A 15,028-nucleotide genomic window follows, 5' to 3' on the forward strand; every position below is an offset into this window, starting at 1 on the left:
CAAAATAAAACATAACTGAAGGAGGTCAAATATAGAATGCACCTTTAAAACAGCACAGTGGCTCATGCCTTGGTAACCTCAAGGCTTGATTGCTGTAACATGCTTTTTTGTGGGGCTGCCCCAGTTTCTGGTTCAGAAGCCGCCATTAGCCAAGGTGCTCATAGGAACAGGGGGCTGGCAACATGTTACTTTGCTGATGAGCCAGCAGAGCAGAGCAGACCAGGGGGTGTGGGGTTCCCCACACCCCCTGAGGGTCACTTGGCTATCACTAGGGATCGTGCCTTGAGTGACGCAGGCCCTGCAGTGTGGAACTCCCTAAAGTTGAGGGCACGGGTGGCACTGTGGTCTAAACCACCTAGCCTCTTGGGCTTGCTGATCAGAAAGTTGGTGGTTCGAATCTGCACGACGAGTTCCTGTTGCTCTGTCTCAGCTCCTGCCAACCTAGCAGTTCAAAAGCATACCAGTACAAGTAGATAAATAGGTACCACTGCAACGGGAAGGTAAACGGCGTTTCCATGCACTCCGGCACTTGTCACGGTCCTCCGTGCACCAGTAGCAGTTTAGTCCTGCTGGCCACATGACCCAGAAAACTGTCTGTGGACAAATGCCGGCTACCTCGGCCTGAAAGCGAGATGAGCGCTGCAACCCCATAGTCGCCTTTGACTGGATTAACCGTCCGGGGTCCTTTACCTTTTACCCTTAGCAGAAACTACCCGGTCTTGCATGCCTTTACAGCACGCTCTCCCCAGAGAGGCTCACCTGGTGCCATCATTACATGTCTTTAGGCGCCAGGCAAAAACATTCCTCTTTCCCCAGGCCTATGGCCGTTAAATCATCCGTGGCCTGTGAAAGTGTGGGGAAGAGGAGTGTTATTAATTATTTTACTATCTGTCCTTCTGTCAGTATGCTTTTTACTATGTTTTTATTACTGATGTTCTGTAATGCGTTTTTAATGTTGTGCACTGCCCTGGGATCTTTTGAGAAAGGGTGGCATAAATTGAATACATGATAATAATAATTATGATGATTTTCTAATTAATTTGAAACCAGTCAGTATTGATTGATGTTCTTAGGGTTGTTGTTTTTAAATAGCCTTATATGTTGTACTGCACAGCTTAGATGAGCACCTTGCTATTTTTTCGTTAGCAAACAAATAAAATGAAAGGGAGGTCTTTGGGTCTGATCAAGCAGGACTTTTCTGTTGCTGGGGGGTCTCAAACTGAGGAGGCCTGCTTTAGGCACTCGGCTGTGGTAGCAGAGGAGCCTCTCAGCATGCTTTTCTATTTTCGTCCTGCTATTTAAAGTGTGTGTGTGTGTGTGTGTATATATATATATATATATATATATATATATATATATATTCATGTCATCAGTCCCTTAATGTGACTTAAAAATTTAAGCCGCTCTAGGGAGAACAGTTCAAAAAATTGGGAATACCATTTACCCATCCAATAGAGTCCGCCTTTTGAAAGGCTAATGTCAATGACCCGTTTTTCTAAACAACACAAGTCACGGGGGAGCAGGTTTTTGAGCTGGTGGTCCGCTGGGCTGGGCTGGGGAAAGAAGGCAGCTGTCCGCAGCGAAGAGGCGAAGGTTGGCAGCCAGCCATATGTATATGGAGATTGTACATCCATGCCACATATTTTGATATTATATCAGTTTAACAATCATGGCTTACCCCCAAACCTCGAAGTTTGGTGAAGATGTTGAGACTATTCTGCTAGAGAGTCATTAGCTCCTTCTTGAAGGAAGAGGGAAAGGGAACCTCAGAATTAGGACCCAAATGTAGCACTTCCTATGTCCGCCTTATCTGGCCCCTGGGAGTCTCCCTAGGTCACCCTCTCCCCCTCGCCACACCCCTCACCCATCCCAATTTGCACCATCCTTGGCCTGGTTTGGCATGCGCCCTTTGCCATTCATCTGTTTGTTGTGCTGCTGCAATGATGGTTCGGCTTTGCGTTTTGTCTGAACCCAGACCCACGGTTTAGCTGTCTCCAGAAAAAAACACAAGCTACAACCAAGGTTTGTTCCGGAAGACACAAGACTTACCCACACTGGAGGAATGGCAGATGAAACTGATGGACTATATGGAATTGGCGGAAATGACTGGCAGAATCCGAGACCAGGGAGAAGAGTCGGTGGAAGAAGATTGGAAGAAATTTAAAGACTATTTACAGAAATATTGCAAAATTAATGAATGTTAGAATGATGTTGGATTGAAGTTAAGTGGTTTCTAGCGGTATAGGTACAAAAGAATATGGAAAAATTGGTTTTTAATATGTAAAAATTTAATCTTATAATATATCAAGATTAAAGATTAGGATTAAAAAGGAGGGAAAGGAATTGTTGGATTAACAAATTGAATTGGAATACAAAAGAGGGAGGTATGAGGAGGTCCGGGAAACAAGTAAACGTAAAAGAAGTGAAGAAAAGATGGAATTGTTTTTAACTGTTTTTTCTTTTTTCTACTTTGTATTTTTTCTTTTTATTGTTAATTTTTTTATTAATGTGATTTTTCTTCTTTTGAAACTTTAATAAATATTACTTAAAAAACAAAACAAAAAAAACCCAAGGTTTGTTCCATAGTTTACCGCTCATGGGGTTAAGAGAGAGCTAAACCACGAGTCTAGGACCAGACCAAATGCTAAACCAAACCATGGCTTAGCCACGCCGAGGAGGAGCAAGCCAACAGCCACCTCCTGTTTAAAGGTAAAGGGTAAAGGTCCAGTTGTGGCTGACTCTGGGGTTGCGGTGCTCATCTCGCTTTATTGGCCGAGGGAGCCGACGTACAGCTTCCGGGTTATGTGGCCAGCATGACTAAACCGCTTCTGGCGAACCAGAGCAGCGCACGGAAACGCCGTTTACCTTCCCACCAGAGTGGTACCTATTTATCTACTTGCACTTTGACATGCTTTCGAACTGCTAGGTGGGCAGGAGCAGGGACCGAGCAACGGGAGCTCACCCCGTCACGGGGATTCAAACCGCTGACCTTCTGATCGGCAAGCCCTAGGCTCTGTGGTTTAACCCACAGCTCCACCCGCGTCCCTACCTCCTGTTTGGGAGCCCGCAAATTTGCAGCTTGTTCATATTAAACCATATCTGCAAACAAGGTGGTGCAGCCAGAGCCTTTGTTTTCATAAACACAGTGCTTTGCATCGGTTACGATAGAACAGCAGCAGAGGGCTTTGGGCATCCCTGCCATTCCCCTTCTCCCATGTCTGACGTGGTACAAATATCTTCTGGAATGGGCCTGCACAAACTGTGCCCCATCAAGCCTTGCACAGCCCCCCAACTCTGTGCAGTGACCCACTAGTGGCCAAACAAACCTGCCTGGGCTGCTACCCTAGAATGGCAAATGGAGGCTGTCAAAAAGGCAGCCAGTCATGCTACTCGGCGGTTGGGCCAAATGGTCAACAGTGGCGCTGGTTTGTTTTGGAAGAATCACAAGACCTTTTCATTCAGATAATGTTTTGGGCAGCTTTGCCAACACATCCACAAAAGGATACTATCCCCAAATAAAAATGTTTATTAGCCTGTTTACCCACACACATCTGTGTAAAACGTATACATATTGAACCTAAAAGCAGGGGTCAGGTAGAGAGAACAAATGTCTTCCTTAACAAAAGCTGGATAAGCTTGCCTGGTTACCTGGAGACAAGTCTAACTCCCCACAGGTCATTAGGCAAATTGACTCTTTACAAGCCTAATTTTAGGAGGGGAAAGGGGATTTCAACTTTCATGTTGAAATATTCTAGCCTTTCAGTCCATTACTTTTAATGCTTCCTACTGCTGGACCTTTGGATATAAGGCAAGATAGAAATCTAAACGAATAATTATGCACTTCCCATTCTGGCTCCACAAACGAGCCCAAAGGGTGACATTTGCATTTATTGGACCGGTTTTAAGAGACTGACGTGGGGAAGGCACAAGGCAAATGTACTTTTTATCCACAAATGTTGTTGTTTGTCAGCAAGGTCCGCGTGTGGAGATTGTGTCAATGTACAAAACAGTATCTGCTTTACCCCAGCACAGGATTAGGCCCAGGATTAGCCTAGTCATTTTTGTAACTGCCGTTATTCAGCTGCTGAATTATAATAGCAAAATGTCAAAAGGAAATAAACAAGCAGAAGATGATTCATCCCGATACACAGTAATTAGCATGTTGACAATTATGATCTGCTAATGTGCGCTGGATATTGCACAGCGATGCTCCCCCTTTCCTTTGTCGAACAATCTGGAGAATCCCTGACACGCTTAAACTTGCTGTTTATACTCCACAAAGCTTTCCCTCGCACTCTCAAAACATGCACCAAGATATTAAAGAACATTTTAAAAAATGATTTATTTGGAACTTTTGTAACCCGCTCTTCCTGCAAAGATCCCAGGGTGGCCTTTAATATGCATTTAATACATATTAAACTAAAATACTAAAACACTAACAATTGTCAGAACAAGGAAGAGTTTTAAAGGATAGCTGTGTGAAGTCATTTTGCTTGGAATCTCTTTGCACTTTTTAACTGGTTGGTCAACTGCAACTTGTTCCTTTTATTCTCCAAGCACATCTGATTGTTCCCTAAGTAGCCCCTTTCTGCAGGGAAAAAGAGCAATTGTGAGTTAAAAAGAGAACATGCTCCCTCCAAGTGCAGCGGCTTAGAGTCTTCTATCATTACAGGGAAGGATGTGCGATTCTAGTTTTTTTGGCAATTCATTAAGATACTCCAGCCATCTTGGATCAGATACCCACTTTAATCCACCAAAAACTGTGCCCATGGTTATAGCATTACAATCAAACATGACGCAAACGACCGATGTGTTATTTCCCCATGTTTAAGTTCAGTATTTAAGCTTTCTGAAACACGCCCCTAACAAGATTTTCCTCCTCAGTTATATTAAAAAAATGAATCATGCCTCTGAAATAATGTAATAAAGCTACTGAAATGTTTGCACAATGGAGCATAATCATCCCTGATCAAGCACATTTTATCTGCAATATTAAGAAACCTATCATTCAACCTTATATTAAATAAGCAACACACACTTTCCGAATCTCTTCGCTTCTATCTGCCATTTCCCCAGATAGCACAGGAAAGACGATCGAATTGAGGAGCGGGAGCCATTTTTTGAAATTCTTGGGCCAATTTGGATCCATCACCTCCCGTTCAAACCTCAGCCGAAAGTAAGGGTGGCTATGCTTTGGCACTCTAGATCAGGGTTTCCCAAACTTGGCCCTCCAGCTGTTTTGGGACTGCAACTCCCATCATCCCTAGCTAGCAGGACCAGTGGTCAGGGATGATGGGAATTGTAGTCCAAAAACAGGTGGAGCCCCAAGTTTGCAAAACCCTGACCTAGATGTTGTTGCAACTACAATTCCCATCAGTCCCAGCCAGCATGGCCAATGATAAGGGATGATGGGAGGTCTAGTACAACGCCATCTGAAGGCCCACTTCTTTGTCACTTAAAGCACATCTTATCCATTCAATTGGACCCCAAGTGCCTGAGGAAGCCAATCAGAAAGCTTCGGGGTGCTTGAGAAGCAACCTGATTGGCTGCCATTTTGAACAGCCTACATTTCAGAAGAGCAAAGGCATTTGCAGATGAACTTTACTTAAGCCAATTGGTGGCCTCACATTCTGACTTTCTTAAGACTCATTTGCTGACCCCACCAACCCTGCTTAAATCATCAGCACCAGAGTTCCCATCAGACTTTGCAGGAGGTTGCGCATGCCGTTGGGATAAACTTTGGCCAAACCCTGTAAATAATGGGTGACCCACAAGCAGCCCTCATTGTTATCTGGTGACAGTTAAGTAGATCAGCGCTTGTTGGAAGCAGGAAAACTGGCGCAAGGGTCAGCGTTTGCGGGAAGAGGATACGTCTGGGAGGTAGGAACAGGCCTCAGTCGGAGTCGCTGCTGCTGGAAGAGGAGGAGGAATGCTGTAAACAGAAGAAGAGGGAGGCTCATGAGACTTCAATTCTGACTCAGTGTAACTGCTACCGAAATCTAATCAGGGCTTTAATCTATCCCAGAGCTCAGCTCAAGAAAATGTCAATTGGGGATATTAATGCCTCATTATCAGCTGAAATTACTGTTTCCTATACACACAGATTGGATGAAGGAAAAGACAGACTCTGAACAAGTACTGCAGGGGAGGGGAAACTCCCCCCCCCCCCCACTGCGAAGGGCCGTTTGCCATGGACAAAGACAACTGGAGTTTGCAGCCGATGGTGGGAGAAGCCGGAGTTAACGGGAACTTGCAGCGTTGAATAGTGCTCCCCCCCCAGTGTCACTATTCGGCTGCTGCCTCCCACCGCCCTCCATCATGGTCCATTTTACTGACCCATCCCCAGTTAACAAGCGGTCCAAACTGACTACTTGCAAAGGACTTTCCCCACCCTCTTCATCACTCTGTTTGGGATCCATTTCCATTTTGCAGAAGGCTTTCCCCCACCCTTTCGGTTCCATTTTTTTCTTCTCCCATTCTCTCTCTCGGGACTCCTTTTCCCACCAACTGGCACAATTGCTCCTTTCTGAAGACAGCCAATACGCATGTCCACAATTTGACTGAGGACCAGGCTGTCAGAGGTCAAAGCTCTTCCCTGCAGAAAGGAGTACCTCTCCCCAACCACGCGATGTACCCTCCTCCAGCATCACTCCCCATAATTTACAGCTACACCCCAAAATAATTCTAATCATGAACCCCACAGACCCTGTCTAGCTCATGGTTGAAGGCCCAGCGACCATTTACCTCAGACCACCAGGCCTTCTCTCCTCTACCTCCATGGCAACCTCCCTCAACATAATGCCCCCCAGTAGGGCAGGGCGATACCTGGTTTTCAACGTTGTGATATATCGCCAGCTAAACATCGCAATGGGATGCGGGTGGCGCTGTGGGTTAAACCACAGAGCCTAGGACTTGCCGATCAGAAGGTCGGCGGTTTGAATCCCCGCAACGGGGTGAGCTCCCATTGCTCGGTCCCTGCTCCTGCCAACCTAGCAGTTCGAAAGCACGTCAAAGTGCAAGTAGATAAATAGGTACCGCTCCGGCGGGAAGGTAAACGGCGTTTCCGTGCGCTGCTCAGGTTCACCAGAAGCAGCTTAGTTATGCTGGCCACATGACCCGGAAGCTGTACGCCGGCTCCCTCAGCCAATAAAGCGAGATGAGCGCCGCAACCTCAGAGTCGGTCACGACTGGACCAAATGGTCAGGGGTCCCTTTACCTTTTAAACATTGCAATATACTGATATAATCGCAATGCCTGTAATAAGGATGGAGCTACGTAGAGGCATTGGCTGGCTTCACAGTTTTTCCTGCATCGTGATTTTTGCAAAGCACACACACAATCATGATTTACAATATACAACCAGGTCAAATATTATGAAGCTGATATCACGATATGGAATTCAAACTGGCTTTGGACAATACATTGCCCAGCCCTAACATATATAATGACTCATGTTATATCGCAAGGTCAAAAATTATGAAGCTGATATCACAATATGGACTTCAAACCAGTTTTGGACGAAATATCGCCCAGTCCTAGCCCTTAGATGTTACTGAATTCCAACTCCCATCAGCCCCATCTAGCATGGACAACAGTCAGGGATGATGTGAATCCAGCAATCTGAAGAAGAAGAGTTTGGATTTGATATCCTGCTTTATCACTACCCTAAGGAGTCTCAAAGCGGCTAACATTTTCCTTTCCCTTCCTCCCCCACAACAAACACTCTGTGAGGTGAGTGGGGCTGAGAGACTTCAGAGAAGTGTGACTGGCCCAAGGTCACCCAGCAGCTGCATGTGGAGGAGCGGGTAATAAAACCCAGTTCACCAGATTATGAGTCTACCACTCTTAACCACTACACCACACTGGCTCTCTGAAGAGCACCAGATTGGCTAGCGTCTTGAGACACAGCAACAAGTAAAGAAAGTCCAAGTTTCCTGTTCTTCCCCAACCTTCCCTTCCTCTTCCACACACCTTCCCATGCATCTTGTGGTGCTTGTGTGGCTTGTTCATCTTGTGCGCCTTCTTCATCTTCTTCTTCATCTTCTTCGCTGCCTTCTTATCCATCCCATGGGTCCCCATGGCCACAGCCCCGGGCAGCAAAGGATTCACCCCCATCCCTCCAGGCATACCCGGGGCAGGTGGGGGGTAAGGACCGCCAGGGGGGACAGGGTAACCAGGTTGGTGCCCAGCATATGGCGGCAGGATAGAATGACCTGGTGGGTATGCAGGTTGCCCGGGGATCCCTGCTGGGGGCCCAGGATATGGGCCAACAGGTACTGGACCGGGGGGAAAGGCAGGATTCACAGGAGGGGGGTGGGCAGGGTTGAAGCCCGCTGGATAAGAAGGGTTGGGAGGATAGGCAGCTCCTGGGTAGGAGCCTGGCTGGCCTAAAACAAAAAAGGGAGGGGTGAAAAAAGAAAATCTTATCAGTTGCAAGGCTAAATGAAACATGCAGCAGTGCTTCAGTCAACCTGAAGCATCTTACCATTCCATCTACGTCATGGGTAGGCAACCTAAGGCCCAGGGGCCGGATCCGGCCCAATCGCCTTCTAAATCCAGCCCACGGACGGTCCAGGAATCAGCGTGTTTTTACATGAGTAGAATGTCTCCTTTTATTTAAAATGCATCTCTGGGTTATTTGTGGGGCATAGGAATTCGTTCATATTTTTTTTTCAAAATATAGTCCGGCCCCCCACAAGGTCTGAGGGACGGTGGACCGGCCCCTGGTTTGCCTACCCCTGGTCTATGTATACTAGGCAACACGAGCTCAAGAAACCATCTCCACAACATAGGAAACGGTCTTATACCAAGTCAGAGGAGTGATCCATCCAGCTCAGAATTTTCCAAACAAAGGGGTCTTTGCAAGGCCTACTTGGAGCTGCCATCATGGTATTGCATACAGAGTTTGGCTCCCTAAGAATCTCAGCTTTCATTTGGGTCGGGGTGCAAGCCCTTATGAATTGTGAAGACATAGCTGAAACTGTGTGGGGCGCATTGGGCTAGTGATTTTGGGTATACAGTGGTGCCCCGCAAGACGAATGCCTCGCAAGACGGAAAACCCGCTAGACGAAAGGGTTTTCCGTTTTGGAGGTGCTTCGCAAAACGAATTTTCTATGTGCTTGCTTCGCAAGACGAAAATGTCTTGCGAGTTCCTGCGGGGTTTTTTCCCTTCCCCCCCCCCTTTTTCCCAAGCCGCTAAACCGCTTATCAGCTGATGGCTAAGCCGCTTAACAGCTGATGCTAAGCCACTTATCAGCTGATCGTTAAGCCGCTTATCAGCTTATCGTTAAGCCGCTTATCAGCTGATCGTTAAGCCGCTTATCAGCTTATCGTTAAGCCGCTTATCAGCTGATCCACTAAGCCCGCTAAGCCGCTAATACAGTACTGTAGCACTAATCCGCTAATGGGCTTGCTTCGCAAGACGAAAAAACCCGCAAGACGAAGAGACTCACGGAACGGATTCTTTTCGTCTTGCGAGGCACCACTGTAATATCCAACTTTCATCTTGGGAAAAGTTGTGGAGAGAAGAAATAAAATTTACAGCATGCTGTGCGTTGAAAGAAAATCACATGAAAATGATGACCATTGGTATCTAACACCAAGTAAGATTGCAAAAATGTATAAAACTAAATCAAATGTATGTTGGAACTGTAAAGAGAAAGAAGGTACTTTTTCCATATGTGGTGGTCATGTTGTAAGGTAAACAGCTTCTGGGAAAGGATTTATAATGAATTAAAGAAAATGTTTACAAATACATTTGTTAAAAAACCAGAAGCCTTTCTTTTAGGTTTAATAGGGGAAGAAGTAGCAAGAGAAGATAAAAGACTTTTTATGTATGCAACGACGGCAGCGAGAATGCTACTGGGAAGAAGAAGCATTACCAACAAAGGAAGAATGGCAAACAAAATTGATGGATTATGCAGAAATGGCGAAACTGATGGGGAAGATCAGAAACCCAGGATCTTCTGTTTGCAAAGCCTGGGCTCTGCCAGTGAGCTATAGATCTCCTACAACAGTTCAGCTGCTCCCTTAACTGGGCACATCTACACATGTTCCGCTACCAACCTCAGCCCATCAAGCTTGCAAGGAGAAGCAGTTCTTCTTCCTTCCACATTCCTGCATGTTCTCTAGAGGAGCATTTCCCAACCTTGGGTTTCCAGCTGTTTTTGGACTACAACTCCCATCATCCCTTGCTAGGAAGACCAGTGGTCATGGATGATGGGAACTGTGGTCCAAAAACTGCCAAAGACCAAAGGTTGGGAAACACTGCTCTAGAGGAGCAGCCCCTGCGCTTTTGGCCACACAAGTTTCAACTTCAATCAACCCAAGGACCTCCAACGTTCAGAAAGCAAGTCTCCACTAACGGGAGAAGGAAATTCGGATTCAGGAGGTCCAAGGAGGCCATGTGGTTGGCCGCGGAGAAAGCACAGGGTCTTTCAAAAGCAACAACACATCACTAGTGACAGCTAGCAATGTCAAACTGAGCCTTCTGCTGAATCGCTGAGGACAACTCACAGGCAGTGAGGTCAGGCAAAACAAATGGCTCTCCTTGACTTGAGACAACCTAGTTCTGTTGCAGAAAGCAAGACTGGCCCAAGCCAATTGTGACTGGACTTAAAATGCCTTCTGTTTTTCCACTTGGCAGGACTTCCCTCACAGAGAACTTGCAAGATCTTTGCCATCCAGGTGAGTTTTAATGCTGATTAGGTACACCAGCACAATGGCATGAGAGGTGCCTTGGGAGCTACCAAGTCAGCTAACTCTCTTTTCTTTTCTTTTCTTTTCTTTTCTTTTCTTTTCTTTTCTTTTCTTTTCTTTTCCTTTCTTAAAAACATAGTGTGGCAGCTATTTAATGCATGGATACAGGCACATGACTCAGTGCGCAGAAAGCACTCAGGGCCCTTTCTGGAGGCAGCCAAAGCCTAGTAAAAAAATGCCCTCCTGCCCAGGGGTAGCTCACATGCAATATAATAGTTGCCACCTCTGTGCCCATCCCTATGCATATTCCCTAGAGAGGTACCCCAGATAAACCCATCAATCCTTCTTCCCACTTACCTGCATTGGGATTCCACATGGTTCTCAAGGAGAGGAGAATGTGTCACCTGGGTAGGGAAAGATATTGTTAGCATAAACCACATAAAGTTAAAGGCCATCAATTACTGCATAAACAAGCTCATAAATCAAGTAGGCGGGAAAGATTTCTACTCATAACAAAGTCCATACCATAAGGTCAAATTGCAAAAAGACAAGCGCTACAGGCTACACAGACAGAGCTACACAGATTCTACTACAGAGAATTTAATTTAAGACAAGGATTATCCATGGACAATAGTATGCGGTACACAGACTGAAATTCAAGTTTCTGACAGCTTGTTTTTTAAAATAATAAGTCCCTAGCCGTCATGAATATGGATCTAGTTATGTATGTTTGAAAGCATGTGAGGGCCCACACTAAATTATTGGAAGGCAAGAGAAAAGTATAACCATGTGTATTTAATTTTTCCCTTCCAACTCACGTTTTTTCTAATTTGATTTTTCCATCTTTAAAATCAGTATGAAATTAGGTTTATCTGAATCTTAAGTATCTAAATAAGGTTATTTTGGAGATCTAAACCATACATCATCACTGTGTTACTCATACAAGATTCAAAACTAGATAGGTCAATTATATCATTTCACGTTTATAATTTCCAGGCTGTCTTTCCGTCATGCAATCCTCAAGGTTTATCTACATTTTAAATATGAAGTTTTTAAGATAATATTTTAGCTTCCTGTTAATTAAGTTGCTTTGAATGTATACTTTATATTTGATTTTCTTTGGTAATGTTATATTCCATATTGTTTTATTTGGTGTTTTAAACCTCTCTTGAGTTTTTTTCTTAAAAACATAAAGTGGTATAGAAATGGAATTAATAAATAATAATAAATATGGTTATTTTACAAAACTAAACAATCTATCATCAGTGTGTTGCTCATGAGATTAAAACATTCAAACGATGTTACAAAGTTACTGTTATTAATTCTAAGTGCAGCAATATTTCAAGAGATAATGGGGCACAAGTGTATAACCAACCAAACTGCCTGAGCTAAAGGAAGTTTCCATAAACGCTAACTGACTTATGATCAACAGGAACTTAACAGAACAAATTATTATCCCACATCTGGTCCAAGAAGGCCAAAATCCCCAGCCTTGATGCGTACGAAGTGGCCAGGCTCTCTTTCATTCATATATAGAAGTATGGTTTAAAGATGATAATAATAATAATAATAATAATAATAATAATAATAATAATAATTTATTTATACCCCACCCATCTGGCTGGGTTTCCCCAGCCACTCTGGGCGGATTCCAAGACAATATTAAAATACAGTAATGCATCAAATATTAAAAGCTTCCCTAAACAGGGCTGACTTCAGATGTCATCTAAAAGTCTGGTAGTTGTTCTCTTTGACATCTGGTGGGAGGGCGTTCCACAGGGCGGATGCCACTACCGAGAAGGCCCTCTGCCTGGTTCCTTGTAACTTGGCTTCTCACAGCGAGGGAACCGCCAGAAGGCCCTCAGCGCTGGACCTCAGTGTCCGGGTAGAACGATGGGGGTGGAGACGCTCCTTCAGGTCTACTGGACCGAGGCCGTTTAGGGCTTTAAAGGTCAGCACCAACACTTTGAATTGTGCTCAGAAACATACTGGGAGCCAATGTAGGTCTTTCAAAGCTGGTGTTATGTGGTCTTGGTGGCCACTCCCAGTCCCCAGTTTAGCTGCCGCATTCTGTATTAGTTGTAGTTTCCGGGCCACCTTCAAAGGTAGCCACACAAAGAGCGCATTGCAGTAGTCCAAGCAAGAGATAACTAGAGCATGCACCACTCTGGCAAGACAGTCTGCGGGCAGGTAGCTTCTCAGCCTGCGTACCAGATGGAGCTGGTAAACAGCTGCCCTGGACACAGAACTGACCTGCGCCTCCACGGACAGCGGCGAGTCCAAAATGACTCCCAGGCTGCGCACCTAGTCCTTCAGGGGCACAGTTACCCCATTCAGGACCAGAGTCCTCCACACCCGCCCGCCTTCTGTCCCCCAAAAACAGTACTTGTCAGGATTCAGCTCCCTTTCATAGGGTTTCTGAACATGCCCCTAAGTGGTGGGCCCGGCAGCAAGGGGGAGGGCAAAATGAGTGGGATAGCATTGCTGTCATCTCCACAGCCCTTCAACACACCCTCTCCTGAACACCCAAGTCTCATCTTAATGGTTCTTCTTTCCTCCCGCTTATCAATGTCTCTCTTTCTATCTTCTCTGCCTAACATTAGAGTCCAGTCACACTAAGCAAGAAGGCACCCAAAATAATTTGCATAGCCTGTACAGACAAATGGGAACAGCAACCAAATGTTGCAGTGTTGAGTGGTCCTGTTCAGGGTTTCAACCAACCAGCTAGCTATTCCTTTTCCAGGATACTCTATTCCATCCCCACCCCTGTTTTCCAGTCGTTGTCCCCCCAACAACCAAGTCAGCAATGCGTTCTATGCCTACTGAGCATGCTCTTCACTGAATTGTTTGTGGGTGTCCACATCCCCATTTATGAGTTCTCTCCCCCTTTAAAATGCTTGTACAGTGGTACCTCGGGTTAAGTACTTAATTCGTTCTGGAAGTCCATTCTTAACCTGAAACTGTTCTTAACCTGAAGCACCACTTTAGCTAATGGGGCCTCTTGCTGCTGCCGCGCCACCGAAGCACGATTTCTGTTCTCATCCTGAAGCAAAGTTCTTAACCTGAAGCACTATTTCTGGATTAGCGGAGTCTGTAACCTGAAGCATATGTAACCTGAAGCGTATGTAACCTGAGGTACCACTGTACTCCTGCAGATCTTGGGATTTGCCCACAGATGGTGCCATTTTGGCTACAGCCCAGACTCATCGAGGATGAGTCTGCTATTAGTATTCAGCACTGACTAAAAGCTAAGAGTCTCCGAAGTGGTCCAAGAAGATCCTGATTCGAGTCTCACCTGCATCACAAACCCACCAGATATCTCAAGCCTTAACACCACTGAGGCAAGTGAATGGAAAACGTTCCCACACTACATACATACAAGTGATGTGCCCTTTTATGTATATGCTATTGATGAGCATTTTAGGAGGCTTTTAACTCTTATTTTTAAAAGGCCTTCTCGGTGGCGGCCCCCACCCTGTGGAACGCCCTCCCATCAGATGTCAAGGGGATAAGTAACTACGCAACCTTTAGAAGACACCTGAAGGCAGCCCTGTATAGGGAAGGTTTTAATGTTTCATTACGTTTTTTATATATGCTGGAAGCCGCCCAGAGTAGCTGGGGCAACCCAGTCAGATGGGTGGGGTACAAATAATAAAATTATTGTTAATAATAATGTTAGTTTTTGTAAGCCGCTTTGAGTTCACCTCAAATAAACTCACAAATAAAACAACAATAAAAGTAAAATTATAAATGGAAGACGAAAGATGGGATATTGCTCCAATCGTAAATTCACTGCCGTGCAGCGAATGCTCCAGCATGAATACCCCTTAAAAGTTTAAACTTTTTACAGCCCATTTATACATCCAGACATAGAAAACCCTTCCACAAATTGCAAAAATTGCAAGAAATCCTACCAGATTGCAAGGATCCCGTCCCACCCACCTACCTTCCTTCACCTTTGCAACCTCTCTCCGCCTTCTGCCCTCACTCCCTTCCAAGTTCTGCAGCAGCAGCAGCAGCTACTTCCTGGAAGCCTTCCTGGCGGCTGGGCTCCGTTTCGCATGTCCCTCCAGCCCATTGGCTCTCGGCCGCCACCGCCACTTCCCATAGGAGAGGCTGCATGTCCATCAGAAGCTGCGGTTCAAGCAGGCGGGAGAGGCGGCGCCTTCCACCAATGACTGCTCGGGCGCGGGCTGCAGATAGGGAAGGAAGGGACCAGCCTTGATCTGGGATTATTCCAGACCCTCCAAGTTTCCCTATTTTCCAGGGACATCCCTGATTTAGAGAAGCTGTTTTTGATTTGATCCCGGAATGTCCCACTTTCCCTATT

General features: G+C 45.5%; 1 protein-coding gene across 2 annotated transcripts; it reads right to left on the bottom strand.

Moving 5' to 3' along the window:
- Positions 1–3,503: 3,503 nt before the first annotated feature.
- PRR13 (proline rich 13) lies at positions 3,504–14,756 on the bottom strand. Of its 2 annotated transcripts, none has more exons than XM_080995501.1 (4): positions 14,645–14,756; positions 11,056–11,102; positions 7,972–8,387; positions 3,504–5,932 (listed from the first exon to the last, which is right to left on the bottom strand). In XM_080995501.1, the coding sequence occupies exons 2-4, from the start codon at positions 11,072–11,074 to the stop codon at positions 5,894–5,896; spliced, it is 474 nt and encodes a 157-aa protein (XP_080851627.1). In that variant the 5' UTR covers positions 11,075–11,102; positions 14,645–14,756; the 3' UTR covers positions 3,504–5,893. The 2 variants fall into 2 exon arrangements, with proteins under 2 accessions (XP_080851627.1, XP_080851628.1); XM_080995502.1 differs by having other exon boundaries at positions 14,655–14,728.
- Between the last annotated feature and the right edge of the window lie 272 nt (positions 14,757–15,028).

This window comes from Podarcis pityusensis, assembly GCF_964106645.2.
Source record: "Podarcis pityusensis genome assembly, chromosome: 2".
NCBI classification, from domain to species: domain Eukaryota; kingdom Metazoa; phylum Chordata; class Lepidosauria; order Squamata; family Lacertidae; genus Podarcis; species Podarcis pityusensis.

Excerpts from the sequence above, each read along its gene's own strand:
- PRR13 (XM_080995501.1), bottom strand. Across the intron at positions 5,933-7,971 it reads ACCACAAGATGCATGGGAAG|CATTCCTCCTCCTCTTCCAG; the intron begins GTGTGTGGAAGA and ends TTCTGTTTACAG.